A 16711-nucleotide genomic window follows, 5' to 3' on the forward strand; every position below is an offset into this window, starting at 1 on the left:
TTATAAAGGTATTTTCTTCTTATATCGATTTAATGCATCCTTGCTAAATAAAAGTGATTTCTTTTTAAAAAAAATCGTACAGCCCCCAAACTTTTGCGTGTGTGTGTGTATATATATTATCTGACCTTCTTCCAGAGTGAGGATTCTGCTGCCAAACATGATGTGGCTGCCACCATCCAGCAGTTACCCAGACTGCCCTGGTGCAGATCCCTTGTGCTGATCCCATCCACAAATAGTCGAGGGTCTTTACACAGTTCCTGCGTGTGAGAGAAAAGACCCTCAAACTATTTGTATGCGTTTATGGTTAGACCCATTTTATTAAAGGGATAGTTCACCCAAAAATTTAGATTTTCTGCCATTAATTACTCATCATATAAAGCGATCGAGTCTCTTCAGAAAATTTGGACTAAACCGCTCAATTCATATGGATTAGTTTTACGATCTTTTTTATAAACCTTTTGAAGCTTCAAAGTGTCAGTTGTGTAGCTGTCAATGGAGGGACAGAAACCTCTCAGATTTCATCAAAAAGATCTTCATTTGTGTTCTGAAGATGAACGAAAGTCTTAATAACAACATGAGGATGAGTCATTAATGACAGAATTTTCAAGTACTAACGTTTTATTAATATTCTCTAAAATATATTTTCTGATCAAAACCTAGCTTTTTAGATTTCATTTGCAATTCTAGAATATTGCTTTAATTGTTATCTTGTTTTTTTTAAAACAGCATAGCATGTGTAAATGTAAAACAAAATGTTGGTAATCTCCCTCATTCGAAGCCATACACGCGAGGTGACACACACACACTCTCCAAAGTGTCAGGTTACCGACGCCTTGCAGCCGGCAGAAAGGCCTTTAATTAAACATATCTCTAACGCTGCTGACTGCGCAGCCACATTTAGAATCACAAGAGTCACCAGGAAAGATCCACTCACTGATACTAGAGCGTCAGAAACTACTGACCTGCCACCAGACCGTATGTACACTAACATCAGACTTGGGCAGCAAACTCTGTTTAAAAACAATACATTTTTCTAATATAATGGTGTGAATCTTTTAGCTCCAACAAAATCTTTGAGGCCATCTACATGGTAATATACTTCCAAAAGTTAACAAAATTAACTATTAGCACATGTGCACAGACATACATACAAAAAGCAGCAGTCCACGGTCAGCTTCTCTTACCCTGGGTCTCTTCCACGTCAGTCCTGGAGGAGGCGTTCTTTTGTAAAACAGCGACTCGGCTGAAGGAGGAAAGAACGGATCTTGGAACAGAGCTCCTCGCCTCAGACATGATCTCTTCAGCTTATGATAACACTGGCCTTGAAAAGTGCACACTTTCTCTGGCATACTGCACAGGGGAGAAGTGGAAAGAAGGGAAGGAGGAAAGATACGAGAAAAGGACAATGTAGAGAATTCAGAAGGGGTAGACAAAGGAGGAGAAATATGAACAGAGTTGAGGGAATATAAGATGGGGGAAAATGGATGCATAATAAATATAAATACAATTCAATAAAATGCTTTGTGTAAAATGACACATCCAAAATAAAAGTTTGTGTTTACATAATATATGTGTGTGTACTGTGTTTAATTTTGTATATATAAATACACACATATGCATGTACATATTTAAGAAATATTTGCATGTATACACTGTATATATATATTTATACATAATTTATATTATATATAAATATTTTATATATAAATAATACATTTTTCTTTAATATATACATGCATGTGTGTGTATTTATATATACTAAATTATTATAACCAGTACACACACACACACACACACACACACACACACACACACATATATATATATATATATATATATATATATATACATATACTGTGTATATATAGCGATGCTTTTGTCCACATACAGCAGTAACGGATCAAAATCTCTAAACCACAATGTTAAGTCTTGTTCTGTAACCTGGAGTTTAGCTTCAGTTTCGGGGATGATTGGGTAACGGTGTATTTGCAGACGGTGTAGTTTCCCTTGGAAATGGAGAAGGGTTAGACATGCCCTGGAGAGGTTAATGTGTCAGGAGTCCCTTTGTACCTAAAACAGCTAAATAAAATATGTAGGTAGAGTTGTGTTTAGAGAGGTTTGATGAGAAGTTTGGGATCAGGGTTTAAGAGTTATTGGATATCTCATATTAAAGTCAAGCTTCCAGTCAAGTGTGTTTGTGTGCAAGAGAGACAGTATGTGTATGTGCGAAAGGATCTGATTTAGGGGGACATTTTATCTATTGGGGGTCTGGCAAGGGTCAAAGGGAGGCCAGGGGCCAGCTAAGTGTGCTGCTGAGTGTTTGCATGTTTGTGCTAGTGTGTGTGTGTGTGTGTGTGTGTGTGTGTGTGTGTGTGTGTGTGTGTGTGTGTGTGTGAAGTCTGGATCCAAGTTGTGTGCACATACCGGACAGGCCAACACTAGCACTGCTCTCTTGACTTGAGGGAAACACGCTAACTGAATCTGAGTATCTTTAACAAACAAAAAACACAGAATCCCAACATACTGTAGAACCTTGCAAACGTATTTATAACGAGTTTTAAACACATTTTGTACTCTTTTGGTAATTTAAAGGGGCCATGGGCTATGCAAAGAAATTATGTACAGTATTAATCACTTTTTTATTGCCAATGTGTGAACAGCTTAAAAAAAAAAGAAGAAAAAAAAAAGAACGAGACCTTCCCCGACTTTCTAGGTAGTCTATGAAAGCCTGTATACTGATTTTTTATGTAAAGGACTCGGGACATTTTGCCGGGAAAATCAAATGGATGTGACGTTTACACGAGTGCCTTTCTTCCGTTCAATGACGCATGAAGCGAATGATTAGGCAATGTGCAGGAAAATGCAGAAAGAGCCATTCTGTACTGTAATATCAATGTATGTGTCATGCAAAGAAAATAGAGTAATTCAAACTGACTCACATAGCCAGATCTATATAGTCTATTGCCTCAAATATACTTTATAATCAAACTATCTTGTAGGCCTAATTTTTATTACCTCATCTGTAGACACGATGTTGGTGAATTGCAGAAATGGTTCAAACATATCCACATTATCATTTGATTTTCTTAACTGCTGTTTTCTCAGCGCTGCCATTTGAGTGTTAATTTAGTTATTGAGAGGAGAGCGCGCAGCACATTTACATATTCATCTAAACGTCGCTCTCAGCAGCTTCTGGATGTTTGTTAACAGTATATCACAGCAGAGGTACTTCCAACTTCTTTTTTTCCTTCTAAGCGAAGAACGAAGAAGAACTTTGTGAGTATATTGAGGCCTTGAATCAGTCTCTTGTTACGTGTGCGAGAGCAGTAAGTTGCTGGCTGCAGTTTACTTAACGGCCACCGGTGTCGCTAATAACAAGGGTTTTTGAATTATACAAATACCATTTTATTAGAAAAATGTAAACAATTATTAGTTCAACACTTAAATAATTTCTTTTTAAAACAACAAATAAAAAAATATGTGTCCCTAATTCTTTCCATGTATTCAGACAACGCATATTAATATTTTGTGGTGGATAAACTTGCAGCACACACTGTTCAGGTTTGATTTAGGCCTATTTGTCTAAGCAGATTTTGCACCACAGGCTGTTCTGGTTAGTCAGATGCTGCAATTTTCAAAATCTGTCACAGATCATCAGCTGGACTGAGATCAGGGTTTTGACTGGCCAATTGCAAACATTCACCTTGTTGTTCTCAGGCAATTTCCATGTAAATTTGAGTCTGCATTTAGGATCATTCTCCCGGTAAAATTTGCACTCATTCCTGCTTCTATTATTAAACAAAATGTCTGATGTGTTTTTTCTTTCTTTTTGAGGAGTGGGCAATGTTTTACTCGTAGTACACATATGTCTTTGAATTATGACTAAAAAGTAACTTGACCACAAAATTCCTTGGACACATTTTCACCTCCGATTCACAACCAGAATAATTATCCTTGACAGTGGGGTTGTCAGGAAATGTGGTAGTTATTTTAATGATTCACATATGGAGGCCAATTGTAAGGCAATCGCATCCTTGTTAGGGCAATTGTTTTTCATCTGTGTAGCTCTTGAACTTCCACAACAGGACTGAACCATGTTCAAGCGACTTATTTCTTATTAAATCTGCAAACCTGTAGTTCCATTACCATGTACAATTACATTTCCATATATATATACAATATTAAAATAATAATAAAATAACAACAATTTAACACATGGTGGTACTGATGGCTGACAATGACACTGTACAATTCACAGAATAATCAGAAATTTACATCTGATACTGTATATGAGATTCATTTTTAAATCAACCTATTTTCATTTATGATCCCGGTATATCAAACTACTGTATGAACAATACGAAATTTCTATTGAAGCCTAAATTCAAACCCACTGACAAATAGATATAGCACTTACCTGTACCTCACCTTTGTTTTTTTGCTTTGCCTTTGCGTAATATGTTCCTTGTCGCGATGTATCCGGTAATTAAGCCAGTTTCAGGTAAGGCAGTTATTGGCAGTGTTTCTGTGTAGGATGAGAAGTATAAGACTTCGGTCATCAGCCATTTTGCTGAGTCCATGTGTCTAATATAACAGGAACGGGGTAGCAGGTGTTGGCTTTCTGTTTGACGTCGCTGTGACAACCAGTAGACCAGGTATGGGTGTCCTCGGGTCTTCTAAATAGGTAAATACTCTGGCATTAATTTGCATTTTCAATATAATATTTAATTAATCTTCATAACATGTAATGCTGTGTATGTCGAGTGCCTTTACATCTGTGTGTGTGTTTACCTGCACGAGGACGGTTGTTTGTTTATGGATGTAACTCCATCCGTCCAGCCAGTCTAGCTCAAAACACAGTGACATAACAATTACTGATACTGAGACGAGTGTGTACACACACACACACACACACACACGTCTGGTTTACTGTCTTTGTGGAGACTCTCCATAGACATAATGTTTTTTATACTGTACAAACAGTATATTCTCTTCCTTTACACTAACCCTAAACCTATATCACACAACATTTGCTGCATTTTTACATTTTCAATAAAACTCATCCTGTATGATTTAAATGTTTTTTTTTCCTCATCCCAGGTGACACGAGTCCCCATGAGTCAGTGTGCATTTAGGTTGAAGTCCCTGGTTGATGTAGAAAAACAAGCACACACACACACACACACACACACACACACACACACACACGTTGGATTTTCATTCTATTCCATCCCCTAACCCTAAATCTAAACCTAACCATCACAGAAAACTTTCTAAATTCTCAAAAAACATCATAGTATGATTTATAAGCTATTTTCCTCACAGGGGCCAAAAATAATGTCCCCACAAGGTCAAAATTTACTAATAAATCTATATTTGTGGGGACATTTGGTCCACATGACATAGGGCGTACACACTCACACACTGTCTTCTAGCTTACAATGAAACAAAAGCTTCCCTATACAATATATTGTATATTCCCTATACAATAGCTAGGAAGGGTCATCAAATATTTACCACAAAATGTATAAAAGGTTCAAGATTCAAAAGATAATACAGTGTGTGTAACTCCTTGCTACAACTCCTTTCTTGTGTAACCATTTCTCTTTTTCTGCCCTTTCCCCTTATTTTTCTGTGTATTTGGTCTTGCCCTCTGTCTGACCCACAACTCCTCTCTCTCTGCCACCTGTCCCCGTCATCGCTGTCTTCCCGTGTCTCTCTCTCTCACATTAACACATGGGCTTTTCCTCTTTTACAAGTCCCTTAATTACTGTAGGCATGCAGCTCCCCCTGCAAACACGTGCATTCATGCGCATAATCACTCTCGCTCACCATTTGGCCTTCGTGTTCACTCTGAGTATGTCCAGTTTCTCACGTAGTACTTATCTCAGTTCTCTGTCTGGATTTGTCATCTCTCTCATCATTCTCTCTCCTTCCTTCGCTCCTCGGCCCTCCTCCCTCACAGGACCCACCAGAAGGTTCATCATGCCATATCGGCTGTCAATAAACCTGTGGCACTGACACCTGAATCCCTAAGAGGGACAAGACACCCCTTAGAAAGGCACACAAACTTGAACTAATTCCCTACCAACAACTAATCCAATAAAGGCATATTAACACCAATAAAAAGCCAAATTACTGCCAAGGATTTTTTTTTTTTAAATCTTCTCCAAATGGATTTGACAGATGACAGAATTGCTTAAAACTCAAGTGCCAGCCAATTGAGTTAATGCAATCTACATGTCACTGTTATAAATACACATCACTTAAACTTTAAACCTGTTCAACTCGCTCAAGGACAGGAGGAACAGTAGATCACATAGACACTGCTTCTGTCTTATTGACAGCCAAAAGGTCACAGGATTAAATCTCTATTATCAATAGTAATGTAGAGTTGAATATAAGCCACAGCCACTAGGCATTGGTCGGCCTTTATGTTCTGACCTATACAGAATGTACTACAACAATGACAATGAGGGAGTACCCGATTTCTCTCACGTTTAATTTGTGGTAATTTGATAAGGGAAATGCAGACAATTTTTTAAATAATATTATATAATAATACAGCTTACATTTTTAGGTTACATTTTTATGCATTTTTTGTCAACAGAAAAGGTTCTTTAAAAAGATGGGGTTTTTTTTATATCGCTCTGCTAAATGTTCAACGCGCAAGTAAAATTACAACTCTTTAAACAAATTGTACACATATCCTTTTTCTATCTCTTTCAAAATCTTACCTGTAACCATTGCAATTTATGTTAGTAATTTAGAACTTATCAGATCTTAAATTAAGACTTAAAAGTAAAGAGTTTGAGGAGGCCAAAAATTGCATGAGAAAATAATCCATATTACAGAAATAAAACAACACAAATCAAACACAAATGCATCCCCTCTCGAGCATCCTTGGATTATGTGCTTTGTTCAAGGGAAAAATATGTTTCCTTCAATGAGGCAAGGGAGGCAGTGCATCCTCCAATTTTTTAATAACCTATAATTCAAAAATAAAACAATGCAAAAATTACACAACGTGACATTAAAACGTGTTTAAGTCGCTCTTTTTTCTAAAGTAACACTGTCCAACGGTGACACCAGCAGGTAAAGTTACAGCGGGACGGCACATCTCTCTTGCCTCCCCTGAGCCCATTGACTTTTAACAGACCCCCTAAAGCGTGTGTGGTATGGTGGGGGGTAACTGAGAATGAATGGGGGATTTCACGTGAGAGGAGGCAATGCCTCCATCCTGCTATGATTGGATATGATTGGATCGTACAATAATCCCGCCTCTTATTTTTTCTAACTGTAAAAAGTAAGTAAACAACTGACCCACTTGGATATCACTGCATTGTCACATCAAAATCAAACCTGAAAACATGATGACTCTGGAGGTTTTTAGTGAGCAATCAGCATGAGGAAATTACAGGTAGATCCATCTTCATGTCTGTGATCATCAGTGTTTACCGAGCTCAATGACTGATGATCCGAAAATAAACTGACTATTAAGAAGAACAGCTGAACATCAATACACAAATAAAATACATATTTTAAATTGTTACTGCCTTTAGTTATTTTGGAATAAATGTAAAAACTGCTTAAAAACACTAACTTGATGGTATGTTTACTGAGTTTTAATAGCCTAAATAGAACATCATTACATTAATGTAACAATAGCCATAATATAATTGCATTTGGTTTCTTTTTTATATATAATGTAAAATATTGTTTATATGAACAACATTAGAACATGATTTTACATTTGATTAATATTGATGGGGAAACTGAGGACTTTTCCTCATTTTTTCAGAACACCACTGCATGCCACATAGTCCCGGTGTATCTTTAGAATTAGCCTAATGAATGAACCTACTGTTGCACTCTCCACAATCTTAGGAGATCGTACGTCTTACATTTTCTTTCCTTTAATATTGGCATAAAACCGCACTTTCTTTCAAGCCCGATCAGCTTTCGATTAGCTATGCCTAAATCGATAACGCGTTTTTCCAGTTTGGCATCACTTACCATCGGCTATGGCAGTGCGCATGCTCTGTTCCACTAGCCTGAAGTAACCATCCTCAAACATGTCGATGTGGCTTTAATATGAACGAGTATTGAGTCAAAGTTTGTAAACAGAGGTCACTATGGAAATGTTTGCAGTTCTCTTGCTTTGTATGTTCAGCCTCGTTTTGGCAAACCAAGAGGAGCGATTGCCGAATAAATGCGAGGGTAAGAAACAGAAAGTATCTTTTTTTCCCCTTATGTGTTGTAGAACGATAAAATAAACTACCATAAAACCATCCTAAAATGTATTAAACCTATTCTACAAAGATCCACTAGTGCAGAGATAGTATGCGCACTTATATTTCGATTTTAAAATAGCACACGAAGAAGTTATTGCATTATTAATAATTGTAAGGCATCTGTTGTTGTTGTTTTTAAATAGTTTGTAAATTACTGACGGTGGAGCTGCAGGACGCCCTAGAAAAATCTGGCCGCTCGAAGGAAGTTCTGGAGATCGGAGAAGTTTTGGACACTGGCAAGCGCAGGCGCAAAATCAAATACAACACTTCGTAAGTAGAGAAGATGATACACACACTATTCACTCCTCCGTTCTATGGCAAGCCGTTTTGACTTTTATTCATTTCCAGGAAATGAACTCTTGATATCAACAATTCAGTTTTCACTAGTTAAAATGCAAATTCTTGATATCAGGAACTAGATTTCTACTAGTAACAATGCCATTTTTTAAAAACCAGGAATTACATTTTCCACTAGTAACATTTTTAATTCTTGATATCTGTAATTGTATTTTCACTAGGACTAGGCTATGTCACCATATGCTGCCATTCAAATTCAATTGTTGATATCAAGAATTGATTTCTTACTATTTTCACATAAATACAATTCTTACTAGTAAAATTTTAAATTGTGATAGCAATAATCACTTTGTTACTAGTACAAATATAAACTCAGTTTTCACTAGTTGAAATCTTAATTCTTGATATCTGTAAATGTATTTCAACATGTTACATTTGTTATTTCTGATATCTGCCAACGTATTTCTGATATCAGTAATTAGGAGAGTAATTTCAGATATCTAAAAAGGCTTTCTTACTAGTAACAATCACATTCATGATATCAGAGATTAACATCGTCACTAGTGACAATTCAATTCACATTTATTTGTATAGCGCTTTTCACAACACACATCATTTCAAAGCAGCTTTACAGAAAATGCATGTGTCTACATTACAATTTACGAAAAATGTATTAATTTAAACAATGTAATGCAGAAACAATGAGCTCATTGAAGTAATACTAGCATTTTAACTAGTGAAAATTGAGTGGTTGAAATCAAGAATTTATATCCTGGGAATGAATACAAGTCAAAACAGCTTGCCATATCCGTTCTGTCCCTATGAGAAAACTGCCAGAGAGAGAGAGAGAGAACCCTGAAGTTAAGGAAAAAAATTAAAATCTATTGATGTTCTCCCTCCTATTGCCATTATTACGATTTATTTGTTTCCAGAGAGACACGACTCACTGAGGCCATGGACAACATCTGTGAAAGAATTCTGCAGTATAAAGTCCATGCTGAGAGACCAGGAAGCCTTCGCTATGCCAAAGTATTAAGCTCACCTTAGCACTATTTCCCCAGTCCTCAATTGCATGAAATTCTGTCAATCCTCATTTAAAGGGATACTCCACTTTTTTGAGAAATAGGCTCATTTTACAGCTCCCCAGAGTTAAAGAGTTGAGTTTTACCGTTTTCGAATCCATTCGGCCGAACTCCGGGTCTGGCGGTACCACTTTTAGCATAGCTTAGCATAGTGAATTGAATCAGACAGGACCATTAGCATCTCTCTCAAAAAAATGACCAAAGAGTTTCGATATTTTTCCTATTTAAAACTTGACTATTCTGTAGTTCCATCGTGTACTAAGACCGACGGAAAATGTAAAGTTGCGATTTTCTAGGCTGATATGGCTAGGAACTATACTCTTATTCCTGCGTAATAATCAAGAAACTTTGCTGCCGTACCATGAGTGCAGCAGGCGTAATGATATGACGCAGCGCCTGAAAATAGGTCTAACAGGTTAGACAAACTTAGTCCCGGTCACGTTGGAAGTTACCGAGCTGGGGACTATTTTCAGGCGCTGCGTCATATCATTACGCCTGCTGGACTCATCTGGAGAGATGCTAATGGTCTTGTCAGATTCAATGATCTATGCTAAGCTATGCTAAAAGTGGTACCGCCAGACCCGGAGATCGGCTGAATGGATTTGAAAACGGTAAAACTCAACTGTTTAACTCTGGGGGAGCTGTAAAATGAGCCTATTTCCAAAAAAAGTGGAGTATCCCTTTAAAGAGATACTATAAAAGTGTAGGTCTTTGGTTGCAGACTAATGATGATTGATTTTTGACTGCTGTGTTTGTCAGGGCACAAGTCAAACCATGAACACACTTAAGAACCTGGTGGATAAGGGAGTGAAGGTGGAGCTGGGTGTCCCTTACGAACTATGGGATGAACCATCAGTGGAGGTGGCGGAGATGAAGAGACAGGTAATACACATTCATTCATAGTTTGTAGACTAAGGTAGACATGAACAATACAGTAGGTTCTACCTATCAAGTCAATCCCTGAATATTGAATTAATTTCTAATTATTTTAAATAATCAGCTAATATTCATTAGGAATATAGACAAACTTTATATTACTGTAATTGTCTAGATTGGCAATATGAGGGTAACATTTTTTTTTTTTTTTTTTTAACACATAGGTTTAAACATTTTCTTTACTCTACATTTGTGTAGTAAAATCTACTAAGATCTACATTTCTCATGGAAAATGTGCCATGCTTTGGTGGAGGATTTCTGTCACTCTCTGGTGGAAAACAAACACTTTTAACATGTAAATGACATGAAATTATCACTATAGTCAGTAGATGGCTGCAGAGGACCGCTCATTTGCCATTTCCACTCACTTTTACAGTTCTTTTTGCATGTTTTTCTTTTGGATTTATTATAAAATGAAAATAACAAATTTGAGCAATTTTATTGCACTGAATTATGAAGTATATCAAGATTAGGAAAAGTCACAAAATCTCATGCCATTGAGATGAAAGGAATTTCATACAAATACATTAAATAAAAAACGCAGACAGGGGATGAGCCGAAGCCTGTTGCCGGTTTCATATGAGTTTTAAAGGGGACTGAGGCGATCACGAATTAGTGTACATGTTACGGAGTCATTTTTAGGGGGCTGGGTGGACATTTAGGGGGACAAAGCCCTCCTAAAATGGGCTCAGTGACCCTTCTGATTGAGGTTAGTGAATATAATGTTTTAATGGTAGTGATGATTGCATATATCTGGATATCCAAATCAAAATTCCTTTTGGGACAGTTATGTTACGTCTTTTTATGTTTATATTACAGTGTGAGACCATGTTAGAAGAGCATGAAGAGGTTGTGGAGAACTGGTACTTTCATCGTCAAGATGAGAAACTTGAAAAATTCTTCTGTGCAACCCATGTCCTCAGAGACTCGGACCAAGGTAGTAAATACCCATCCTGAAAAACATGCACTTACACACACATCAAGCCACTATTTTCAGGCCTTATGTCCATCTCTTTCAGAGTGCCTGAATGAGGTATGGAAAGGTGACATGGGAATGAAAGGATCTAAAGAAGAGAGTGAGGGAGAGGATGGAAGACAGACCCACGATGCAGGAGAACTGTGAAAGCAGAGCCATAATGGTTGATGAATATATACAACCTGTATGACGTATTTGCACAAAGCTACATAGGAACCAAGCATCTGCATGAGCATTAACGATCTGTCAGTGTTCAACATTTTCCAAGTCTGTTATTTTTTTTGCCAGATCACGGGATGGGAACTGTCCTTGTTTTACCTCTTTGTCCATGCAGACATTTAGAATTTCTATTTTTATGCAGTGTTACAGAATGTGCCTTTTATTGTATACTGTCTCATTTGTTAAAGCAAATACAACACTAACTGTTTTTAATGATAAACCAGTCTGGCAATTGTATTTGTACTGATCGTTACTGCACAGCCATGCACATGGTGTTATGATTTTGTATTTTGGGGTACTTTTAAAATATTTTCCTCATGTGATATGTACAGTAATATTTTTTCTTAAATGCCTTGTTGCTATAAATCATGAGTCTGTGCCGTATTAATTTGTGTGTGTCAGTACCAAGTCTTTAAGTCCAGATTTCCAAGAAAAAAAAAAGCGATCCTACCCGATTAAATATTGACGGTCACGTGACGATGCGATTTCATTTTAATGTGTAGAGCTCCAGTGGCGCAATCGGTCAGCGCGCGGTACTTATACAGCAGTACAATGCAGAGCAATGCCGAGGTTGTGAGTTCGAGCCTCACCTGGAGCAGTTTTAAAATGCATATGCCCTCTAGTCATGCTTGTGTCTAATTCGCGGGGTTAATTGTATAAGCAATAAAGTTACAGGACGCCTTTTTTGTGCTTACTGTGCAAATGGCTATTCTTCGAACTTTTATATATAAATGTAAAAAAAATATTTTATTTTGCATGATAGATAATCCATTCTTGTTGATTCCAATTGGCTGAAGCTATGTGGATGAACTATCATCAAATTCAAGACAAGTGAATTCATGCTTCTAGGTCTGTCGAAGCACCTTCAAATTATAACACACAAAATAACGCCCACAGAGTTCAATGCAACACTGACCCTTATTTAGTGGGTTATTAACTATGCAGGGGTTTTAAGGAAAAATACCACAATGTGAACTGAAAAACACAACTGACCAAAAGGGGACTTAAGTATTAGACACCACAAGGGGGCAGGAGAGCTCCAGTCATAAAACATAAACTAAAAAACAAAACTGTTCATTCATAAAGTGGTCCAGACGATTAACTGCCAGTCCGTGTGAATAAACCGATAACTGATGCCTAAAGCGTTATGTGACATCATCACGAGTGGGTGTCATCGGGGCCGTAGCAAAAAAATATTGATGTGGCCCCCACCACCCTCCACCAATATCATATACTGTACAATAGATAAGCATGGAGGCCCACATGACAGAAGATGGTGATGTTGTTGTAAAACCTTTATTTTAAAAGTTTAAAAATTACAACTAATAAACACAAAATAACAAAAAGCAAGAAATTGTTTTAAAACTATTTTAAAAAAAGTAACAGCAAAATGTTTTTTCACCCCATTGGTCTGTTACAATTCATAAATCAAAAAGTAAACATTAAGAAACTGACAAGAATCCAGTCAAAAAAAAAAAAAACAAAAAAAAAACATTTATTGTCTTTAAAAAAAAAAAAAGATAATATGGAACTGGTAATATTATTAAATAAAGCTATAATTTATTAATCCAAGTGCAGTGTGTTGTATTCGTGTTTTTTTCTTGATGTAATAAATAGCCTACATAATCAGCCGGCAGGTCAGGTGCATAATGCAATGCGTCGTGACTCGTGTCAATTTTTAACTCTATTTAGGCTACAATACTGTAAACAGACAGGGATTTTGAACACGTAATCATTCGGTAGATTGTGGTGCGCCCCGATAATGAAGAGTGACAGTACCCGGCAGGCTGTAGACGGTAGTTTTCTTATTCCCAGCGAAATAACAATACAACCTGTCTTTAATAACGTCTTGATCGACTCGGATTCAAAAACTATCCTGGCCTCCCTCTCCTTCTTTTCATGGCGTTTCTGGTACCCTGATTTATGTTTTCTTTTCCCCGACATTTTATCAGTCAGTCAGTCTCCAGCTCTTCCACCAAGTTCATCGTTAACTTCAGGCACTGCCGCCTCAACTCTGATTGGTTCAATCTGTTCACGAGCTGTTCAGAGTCCATCTGCTGTTTGTCACTGACTGAATAATTAATAAACACTTTAGATCGGTCTAAACCATTTTTAGGGAGGTAAGAGAAGCGGATATTTGAAAAAAATATTTGACCAAATTGCATGTTTTTGTGGTTTTCATTTAACTAATATAAATATTAGAATTATTCATTCAACAGGGGCCGAATTTACAAATAAGGGCTCCAGCTCATAGGCCTATCCAGTCTAGAATATAATGAATGATTATAAAGATTGCTTTGAAATTCTGACCTTTTAGGAAGTTTCGTTTTTTTTTTTTTTTTTACTTTATGACGTCTAAAATTTTAAAGGTAGGCTTCACTATTTAACTTTTTTTGTTCAAATTAACAAAATTTAAATAACGAGTCAACACATTATCAATCCTTCTTCCAAAACGTGTTTTTGTCTTACCCTGATTCACTATGGGAAGCCGATAAGTGTTTATAATGTAGACCTTTCGGGATGGTTTTAGCGGGAAATTGCATACATCCCTCGCCCGTGTCTCGTCATATCCGTAAATAGAGAGAAGTTGCTCCAGCTACTGTCTGGTGTGGGAGTGGAAGCGGTTAGTTTCACAACGATAAAGTTTGACATGGAGCAGCTAAATCTATTATCTCATGGGAATCACCAGTTACTAAAATTAATTAAAATAAAATGTATTAATTAAAAAACCTAACATAGTCTGCTAGCAAAAAGAGAACCTAAAGAGCTTGTAACAAAACCAAAAGCAACATTGGCTTGGCTTTTCAGAAATGTGGAGATTAGGTGTTTTTTACTCAACAGGTGAGTAAGTTATTTTACTGATAACAGATAAATTGCCATAGTAGATCACTAACTGAGTTCAGTAAAATTGTATCTATGGTGGAAGGTCATATTCATCCACAGTATGGCAGAGCCGAAGCACAACCAAAACAATGTTCTTCCACAAAATGCAAGCTATTTTGTTTATAACCCGCTAGAATTACAGCGTGTACCTTTAAATCAATGGATTGTGTATTTAAATCTCTTATATGGTGCACTTTTTCTTACTTTTTTCACTCTCACTTTTCCTAAAAGATTTCAGTTTAAAAGGTTTTGTTCAATAAACTTCTTAAATTCTCAAGAGAAAGCAGGGCTAGCTGCTAATGACTTCTATGACCAATTGCAGTCATTAACTTTACTACGCATTCTTTTAAACATTATTAATCACACATGTATGACTTACCACTAGTGCAGTTCTTTTGTTCTTGGTCATTTATAGGTCATTTTTTGTAAGGCACATGTGATTTTTTGTAAAGTTTTTAGTACTATACCTGCTGCATCACATGATTCAATGTCAGTTTGAACATTTGCCTTTAATGCATGCATTGAATACCAATCAGTGTAGCATTCAGTACTACAATACAGTTTTGAAAAGAAACCATTCTGCTGGCCTGCACATTATTTACAATAATAACCTGGGGATAACTAATGACTAATTTGATTTCCACAAAAATATAAATTCAAAGAGTAATTTGAACTTGTGAAAATTCTTTATTCAACATACTACTCCAATTAATATTCTTCTGTACAACCACAAAAAAAATAAAAATAAAAAAAAACCCAGAGGAAACATTTACAAATGTGATTTTAAGGTTTCGACATCTATTTTAATTTGGTTTCATTTCTGCCATCGTATATTAAACTATATATTTTTCTGGCACCGTTACCCCTCAAATGTTGAATGTTATTCTATGTGATAGTCGATCCAAACATTTATGAAATGTGTATCCATGGAATTAATTATGACGTGTTTCATCTGAAATCAAAACAGAAATTATGCCAAGGATTCTGACTTCCTCTCGTCTCCAGGAAAAACAAAGCTCTCACGAGCAGCTGTTTGAAAATCAAACACAGTTTGCACTGTTTGCATCATCAAATACATGAAACCTAATTAAGGATGAAATGAGTGGAAATGAGACGAGTTTAGACAACAAAAGATGAAGGAGAAAAAACTCTGTGATAAATGACTAAAGCTGGTTTTAATATTTAAAGAGGTTACAGAACCTCTAATTGCAATCAAAGGCTAATAGCCTACTTTTTTTTTTCTTTGAAAAATAAATGAAACCCGAAACTTGATAACACTGACAAATGAAGTGCCATTGTAATATGTATTTTCTGAGCTGTTTTGCAGTCCGACCACAGTAGCTCTCACCTCTTTTTGGTGACATTTGCACTTCTCTCCAACACTCTGGACCTTCTCCAGCCTGCTTTCAATCTCACATGGTGTAATAGATCCAGCAGACACGTTTGTGTGTTGTAGTTCCCCAGTCAAACCGATCTGTGTGGTGAAAGAATGCCAAGAATATGCGATATGCTCAATTGTACCAGTTCATCCCTCAATAAAGTGTTGTTGTACTTGACAAGCCTCCAAAAACATCAAACCTTAAAACTGCATGCTCTGTAGCATGGGTACACACACACACACACACATCCATACACCTGGGAAACAGTCCTCCAGGGAAGTCATCAATCAGTTTTATGGGACTGCTCTGGGGAGTTTCTTTTGTTTCCCTTTTAATTCAGTTGTTCTTTTTTCACTCTCTCCCCTCGCCTCACCCTCACTCACTATTTCCATATGTGTCAGCTTTAGATCCTCTCCAGAGAGGGAGCGCCTCGTTCCTGCAGGGGTTACCCAAAGTGGTGTTTCAATTGCGCATTGAACTTTGAATTGACGCCCGCAAGGGTGCAAGTTCAAGATCACGGTGCAGAACCAAAATTGCCTTAGGTGATATTTACTCAGCTGAAGAGTGAGAAAAACCAAGAAAGTTTGTGCATATACACTTAAAGTGGTTAATGCATGGCATTCCGTGTGTGTGTGTGTGTGTGTG

The 16711-nt window shown here is 36.8% G+C and overlaps 2 protein-coding genes across 7 annotated transcripts in view; one reads left to right on the forward strand and one right to left on the reverse strand.

Annotated features, from left to right (window-relative positions):
• The window catches only part of LOC311288517 (calpain-5), a 43158-nt gene that overhangs the window by 17862 nt on the left and 8585 nt on the right, over positions 1 to 16711 (reverse strand). For 5 of the 6 annotated variants that reach the window (XR_014626948.1, XR_014626949.1, XM_084405947.1 and 2 more), the window contains exons 3-7: positions 16036 to 16161; positions 4792 to 4844; positions 4429 to 4676; positions 1185 to 1350; positions 126 to 257 (exon numbers count right to left, since the gene is read on the reverse strand). Coding sequence is in view for 4 of the 6 variants with exons in the window: in XM_084405947.1 (XP_084262073.1) it covers positions 126 to 257; positions 1185 to 1350; positions 4429 to 4676; positions 4792 to 4844; positions 16036 to 16051 (615 nt within the window). In the remaining 2 variants the exon portion in view is untranslated. Of the gene's footprint in view, positions 1 to 125; positions 258 to 1184; positions 1351 to 1941; positions 2080 to 4417; positions 4677 to 4791; positions 4845 to 16035; positions 16162 to 16711 lie in introns of those variants that run through there. The other variant, XM_084405948.1, reaches the window with a different exon arrangement.
• On the forward strand, positions 8082 to 12170 carry cnpy4 (canopy FGF signaling regulator 4). Its single transcript, XM_084405956.1, has 6 exons — positions 8082 to 8220; positions 8438 to 8564; positions 9524 to 9620; positions 10433 to 10555; positions 11429 to 11546; positions 11629 to 12170. The coding sequence occupies exons 1-6, from the start codon at positions 8136 to 8138 to the stop codon at positions 11730 to 11732; spliced, it is 654 nt and encodes a 217-aa protein (XP_084262082.1). The 5' UTR covers positions 8082 to 8135; the 3' UTR covers positions 11733 to 12170.

The sequence above is a fragment of the Rutilus rutilus genome, assembly GCF_951802725.1.
Source record: "Rutilus rutilus genome assembly, chromosome: 3".
Taxonomy (NCBI): domain Eukaryota; kingdom Metazoa; phylum Chordata; class Actinopteri; order Cypriniformes; family Leuciscidae; genus Rutilus; species Rutilus rutilus.